At 35.1% G+C, this 6,886-nt stretch overlaps 1 protein-coding gene across 1 annotated transcript; it reads right to left on the bottom strand.

The window, feature by feature from the left end:
- Positions 1-4,543: 4,543 nt before the first annotated feature.
- Positions 4,544-6,261, bottom strand: LOC144439828 (uncharacterized). The gene is made up of 2 exons (XM_078129061.1): positions 6,238-6,261; positions 4,544-5,581 (listed from the first exon to the last, which is right to left on the bottom strand). The coding sequence occupies exons 1-2, from the start codon at positions 6,259-6,261 to the stop codon at positions 4,544-4,546; spliced, it is 1,062 nt and encodes a 353-aa protein (XP_077985187.1).
- Positions 6,262-6,886: the final 625 nt, after the last annotated feature.

Below are 6,886 nucleotides of genomic sequence, written 5' to 3'. Positions count from 1 at the left end.
GTCCTTTTCCAGTACCTTATTGAGGGTGGTTTGTCATTTTACAGTACATTAATAAGGAAGTTTTACCCTTTTACAGTACCTTATGAAGGAAGGTTTTCTATTTTACAGTACCTTATTAAGGAAGGTTTGCCCTTTTACCGTACCTTATTCAGGAAGGTTTGTCCTTTTCCATTACCTTATTAAGGAAGGTTTGCCCTTGTACAGTACCTTATTAAGGAAGGTTTGCCATTTTACAGTACCTTATGAAGGAAGGTTTTCTATTTTACAGTACCTTATTAAGGAAGGTTTGCCTTTTTACAGTACCTTATTAAGGGATGTTTGCCCTTTTACAGTACCTTATTACGGGAGGTTTGCCTTTTTACAGTACCTTATTAAGGAAGGTTTGCCATTGTACAGTACCTTATTAAGGAAGGTTTGCCTTTTTACAGTACCTTATTAAGGGAGGTTTGCCCTTTTACAGTACCTTATTACGGGAGGTTTGCCTTTTTACAGTACCTTATTAAGGGAGGTTTGCCTTTTTACAGTACCTTATTAAGGAAGGTTTGCCATTTTACAGTATCTTATCAAGGAAGGTTTACACTTTTACAGTACCTTATTAAGGAAGGTTTGCCTTTTAAGGAAGGTTTGCCCCTTTTACAGTACCTTATCAAGGAAGGTTTACACTTTTACAGTACCTTACTAAGGAAGGTTTGCCCTTTTACAGTATCTTTTTAAGGAAGGTTTGCCATTTTACAGTACCTTATTAAGGAAGGTTTGCCATTTTACAGTACCTTATTAAGGAAGGTTTGTCATTTTACAGTACCTTATTAAGGAAGGTTTACACTTTTACAGTACCTTATGAAGGAAGGTTTATACTTTTACAGTACCTTATTAAGGAAGGTTTGCCATTTTACAGTAGCTTATTAAGGAAAGTTTGCCCTTTTACAGTACCTTATTAAGGAAGGTTTGCCCCTTTTACAGTACCTTATTAAGGAAGGTTTGACCCTTTTACAGTACCTTATTAAGGAAGGGTTGCCCCTTTTACAGTACCTTATTAAGGAAGGTTTGCCCCTTTTACAGTACCTTATTAAGGAAGGTTTACACTTTTACAGTACCTTACTAAGGAAGGTTTGCCCTTTTACAGTATCTTATTAAGGAAGGTTTGCCATTTTACAGTACCTTATTAAGGAAGGTTTACACTTTTACACTACCTTATTAAGGAAGGTTTACACTTTTACAGTACCTTATTAAGGAAGGTTTGTCATTTTACAGTACCTTACTAAGGAAGGTTTGTCATTTTACAGTACCTTATTAAGGAAGGTTTGCCCCTTTTACAGTACCTTACTAAGGAAGGTTTGCCATTTTACAGTACCTTATTAAGGAAGGTTTGCCATTTTACAGTACCTTATTAAGGAAGGTTTGCCATTTTACAGTACCTTATTAAGGAAGGTTTGTCATTTTACAGTACCTTATTAAGGAAGGTTTGCCATTTTACAGTACCTTATTAAGGAAGGTTTACACTTTTACAGTATCTTATTAAGGAAGGTTTGCCCTTTTACAGTACCTTATTAAGGAAGGTTTACACTTTTACAGTACCTTATTACGGAAGGTTTAGCATTTTACAGTACCTTATTAAGGAAGGTTTGCCATTTTACAGTACCTTACTAAGGAAGGTTTACACTTTTACAGTACCTTATTAAGGAAGGTTTACACTTTTACAGTACCTTATTAAGGAAGGTTTGCCATTTTACAGTACCTTATTAAGGAAGGTTTACACTTTTACAGTACCTTATTAAGGAAGGTTTAGCATTTTACAGTACCTTATCAAGGAAGGTTTACACTTTTACAGTACCTTATTAAGGAAGGTTTACACTTTTACAGTACCTTATTAAGGAAGGTTTACACTTTTACAGTACCTTATTAAGGAAGGTTTGCCCTTTTACAGTACCTTATCAAGGAAGGTTTACACTTTTACAGTACCTTATTAAGGAAGGTTTACACTTTTACAGTACCTTATTAAGGAAGGTTTGCACTTTTACAGTACCTTATTAAGGAAGGTTTGCACTTTTACAGTACCTTATTAAGGAAGGTTTACACTTTTACAGTACCTTATTAAGGAAGGTTTGTCATTTTACAGTACCTTACTAAGGAAGGTTTACACTTTTACAGTACCTTATTAAGGAAGGTTTGCCCTTTTACAGTACCTTACTAAGGAAGGTTTATACTTTTACAGTACCTTATTAAGGAAGGTTTACACTTTTACAGTACCTTATTAAGGAAGGTTTGTCATTTTACAGTACCTTACTAAGGAAGGTTTACACTTTTACAGTACCTTATTAAGGAAGGTTTGTCCTTTTACAGTACCTTATTAAGGAAGGTTTGCCATTTTACAGTACCTTATTAAGGAAGGTTTACACTTTTACAGTACCTTATTAAGGAAGGTTTGTCCTTTTACAGTACCTTATTAAGGAATGTTTGTCCTTTTCCAGTACCTTATTGAGGGTGGTTTGTCATTTTACAGTACATTAATAAGGAAGTTTTACCCTTTTACAGTACCTTATGAAGGAAGGTTTTCTATTTTACAGTACCTTATTAAGGAAGGTTTGCCCTTTTACCGTACCTTATTCAGGAAGGTTTGTCCTTTTCCATTACCTTATTAAGGAAGGTTTGCCCTTGTACAGTACCTTATTAAGGAAGGTTTGCCATTTTACAGTACCTTATGAAGGAAGGTTTTCTATTTTACAGTACCTTATTAAGGTAGGTTTGCCTTTTTACAGTACCTTATTAAGGGATGTTTGCCCTTTTACAGTACCTTATTACGGGAGGTTTGCCTTTTTACAGTACCTTATTAAGGAAGGTTTGCCATTGTACAGTACCTTATTAAGGAAGGTTTGCCTTTTTACAGTACCTTATTAAGGGAGGTTTGCCCTTTTACAGTACCTTATTACGGGAGGTTTGCCTTTTTACAGTACCTTATTAAGGGAGGTTTGCCTTTTTACAGTACCTTATTAAGGAAGGTTTGCCATTTTACAGTATCTTATCAAGGAAGGTTTACACTTTTACAGTACCTTATTAAGGAAGGTTTGCCTTTTAAGGAAGGTTTGCCCCTTTTACAGTACCTTATTAAGGAAGGTTTACACTTTTACAGTACCTTACTAAGGAAGGTTTGCCCTTTTACAGTATCTTTTTAAGGAAGGTTTGCCATTTTACAGTACCTTATTAAGGAAGGTTTGCCATTTTACAGTACCTTATTAAGGAAGGTTTGTCATTTTACAGTACCTTATTAAGGAAGGTTTACACTTTTACAGTACCTTATGAAGGAAGGTTTACACTTTTACAGTACCTTATTAAGGAAGGTTTGCCATTTTACAGTAGCTTATTAAGGAAAGTTTGCCCTTTTACAGTACCTTATTAAGGAAGGTTTGCCCCTTTTACAGTACCTTATTAAGGAAGGTTTGCCCCTTTTACAGTACCTTATTAAGGAAGGTTTGCCCCTTTTACAGTACCTTATTAAGGAAGGTTTACACTTTTACAGTACCTTACTAAGGAAGGTTTGCCCTTTTACAGTATCTTATTAAGGAAGGTTTGCCATTTTACAGTACCTTATTAAGGAAGGTTTACACTTTTACAGTACCTTATTAAGGAAGGTTTGTCATTTTACAGTACCTTATTAAGGAAGGTTTGTCATTTTACAGTACCTTATTAAGGAAGGTTTACACTTTTACAGTACCTTATGAAGGAAGGTTTACACTTTTACAGTACCTTATTAAGGAAGGTTTGCCATTTTACAGTACCTTATTAAGGAAGGTTTGCCCCTTTTACAGTAACTTATTAAGGAAGGTTTGAACTTTTACAGTACCTTATTTAAGGGAGGTTTGCCCTTTTACAGTACCTTATTAAGGGAGGTTTGCCATTTTACAGTACCTTATTAAGGAAGGTTTACATTTTTACAGTACCTTATTAAGGAAGGTTTACACTTTTACAGTACATTATTAAGGAAGGTTTGTCATTTTACAGTACCTTACTAAGGAAGGTTTGCCATTTTACAGTACCTTACTAAGGAAGGTTTGCCCCTTTTACAGTACCTTATTAAGGAAGGTTTGCCATTTTACAGTATCTTATTAAGGAAGGTTTACACTTTTACAGTACCTTATTAAGGAAAGTTTGCCCTTTTACAGTACCTTACTAAGGAAGGTTTGCCATTTTACAGTACCTTATTAAGGAAGGTTTACACTTTTACAGTACCTTATTAAGGAAAGTTTGCCCTTTTACAGTACCTTACTAAGGAAGGTTTACCCCTTTTACAGTACCTTATTAAGGAAGGTTTGAACTTTTACAGTACCTTATTAAGGAAGGTTTGAACTTTTACAGTATCGTAAATGAACTGTAGTGTAAGTACGGAAAGTTGAAAATATCCTAATATACGGCTAGTAAGCAGTCATTTAGAGCGTAACTGACATAAACTATATGAAGGCTCTACGTTTTGGTTGAGCAAAGCTATTCCTAAAAGTATGTGAATGAATATGGATAAATGCAATTTAAATTTCACCAGTATTCAGATCACTTACGGTACTTTTGATTTTGTAGCATTTGAATAAATTAAGGCAGGTGACCCATAATATATATATCGACACATTTCACCAAAGGCATTGTCTGATGTCTTAATGTTTTCCTTGGTAAACGGTGGTGCATTTCGGTTTACAGACCAATATCGTCGCATGTAAACATGCACAGTAAAATGTTGCTCCCACCAATTATATTTGCCAATGAATATGTCATTCTTTTCCCTATACTTCAGTCTTATCATACTATCAGGTTCGATATGCAACAGGTTTCTGTATTCCTTTGCCAATTCATTCTGCTTGATGACTGAGCTGCAACCCCAACAGCTACTGATGTAGTTTTTGTAGCTGTTGTAAAAGATTTTCAGAAACTTTGCATTTTTATTAGCAAGAATTATGCCGTTTGCCAACGCAATAACACTGGCTCTGCCTACAACATAGTTGTAATACCGTAGAGGGTCTAAAGATGCTAAAACAAACACGTCTAAATCAAAATAAACACCTCCCCACTGCATCAAAATTTGCAGTCTCGCAACATCAGCAGCATGCTCAAGCCATTTAGTTGAAAGGTTCTTTCCAAACACCTCTGTAGGCATTGTCATGTTATGGATTATTAATGTAGGAATAAGGTCCTTTGCCTCCTGCCACCATTCGCCCTCAGGTTGACAGTCTGTGTGGAATAAAATTGTATCTGCCTTCATAACCCTGTGTGCACTCAGCATACTGATGAGATTTTCAAAAACAAATGGATGACATGAAAACAAGATAAAATGTGCTATGTTTGGTACCACCAAGTGGTCATGAGGTTGTAGGAAACCAAACCTTTCTCCTTGTTTCTTGGAAGATCCGGTAACACTGCGTTGACCAAAAACAGGTTCGTGTGACCTTGAAGTGTTATTTGACCGTGAAGTGTGTCGGGCAATAACAGACTTATTTGACCGTGAAGTGTTTAGGGCAATAACAGACTCATTTGACTTTGGATCGTTTACATGAATATGAAACTCGTTTGCACTTGACTCTAGGTATAAACTTGATTGTCTCTGAAATAAACAAAAGGAAAAATATACTCTAAGCACTGAATAGAAGTTTAAAAATCATTTGTATGAAGGGATTAGTAGTATGCGGGGGTCAAAGAAAAGACTCATTTTATAAGCTTGTTGGAATTTATGAAAGTGTAATTTTTTAAATAAAATAAGTTGCTAATGGAAGTGACGATAACGAAGAAAACAAATCGAGACTGGGTGGCCCTTTCTTAATGTCTATGTATCTGCCAAATTTTATGAAATTTGAAGCGTGCAAAATGGTACTCATAAAAACAAAACTACATCAAAAAGATTTATAGTACATGTGTGATGTGCTGTGTAGCAGCAATATTTGTCAAAAAATGGAAAAAAAATCATAAAATATGCAAAAGACTCATTTAAACCAAAAAGGTACAACAAGCTTTCCAGGACAAATGCTAATAACCAATAATTAATTATGCTAATAATATTTTGAAATCGAAAGCTTCAGCTACAAGCTTTATATAATATGTGAGCTTTGATGCCATTGGTATATTTACCATATTATGCGGAATTTAAAGCTCCCATTACTAAGATATAGTCTGATTGCTGAAAAAAAGGTTGATTATGCAAATGATACATCAATATCCATAAAGTGTTTGTCAAAATTTAACTAATTCTTGCCAAAACCATACCAAAACAGTGGTAGCAACTTTCATTAGAGAAGTGCAGTAGTTTTTCAGATATTCTTTTCACAGGCAGACAGACACAGACAGACAGACGGACGGACGGACGGACGGACGGACGGACGGACGGACGTACACAGCCAGACAGACAGACAGACAGACAGACAGACAGACAGACAGACAGACAGACAGACAGACAGACAGACAAATAAACAAAAGAATAACATAACCTTCCCTCAAATAAGGTACACGTGACACCACCTGGTATAGGTATATTGACTTCGCGTATTATGCACATACGTGTAACGTCTCAAAACTGTATGCATATACACATTCTGGCGTAAATTGAATAGCATAGTAAGAATCGTAAAATTACGAAAGAATAAGTTTTAATACTGATATGATTAAGTCATTTGGTCTATTTTTCTGGTAAAATGCGTAGATTTGCTTCATTTTTTAAGGCAATGGTGGGAATAGATTGATAAAATAATGACATTTTGCATAATTAATGACTTTCGGTAATTAAGCTATATCTTAAACAGATTAAGCTGAATGTCTCTCGTAAGGGCAAAATCATAGATTTTTGGACCTACACACATTGTTGGAATACATACTTCTAAACTATAGCTATTATACATTACGTACCACTTAATTAGAA

Source organism: Glandiceps talaboti, chromosome 9 (assembly GCF_964340395.1).
Source record: "Glandiceps talaboti chromosome 9, keGlaTala1.1, whole genome shotgun sequence".
Classification (NCBI taxonomy): Eukaryota; Metazoa; Hemichordata; class Enteropneusta; family Spengelidae; genus Glandiceps; species Glandiceps talaboti.
This window is presented reverse-complemented; position numbering and strand designations above follow the sequence as displayed.

What these genes read in the sequence shown, in the direction of transcription:
- LOC144439828 (XM_078129061.1), bottom strand. Translation starts at nt 6,261, where the DNA reads ATGAAAGTTGCTACCACTGTTTTG. An exon ending in AAGTTGCTACCACTGTTTTG is followed by an intron (nt 5,582 to 6,237) that starts GTATGGTTTTGG and finishes TGTTTATTTCAG; the next exon opens with AGACAATCAAGTTTATACCT.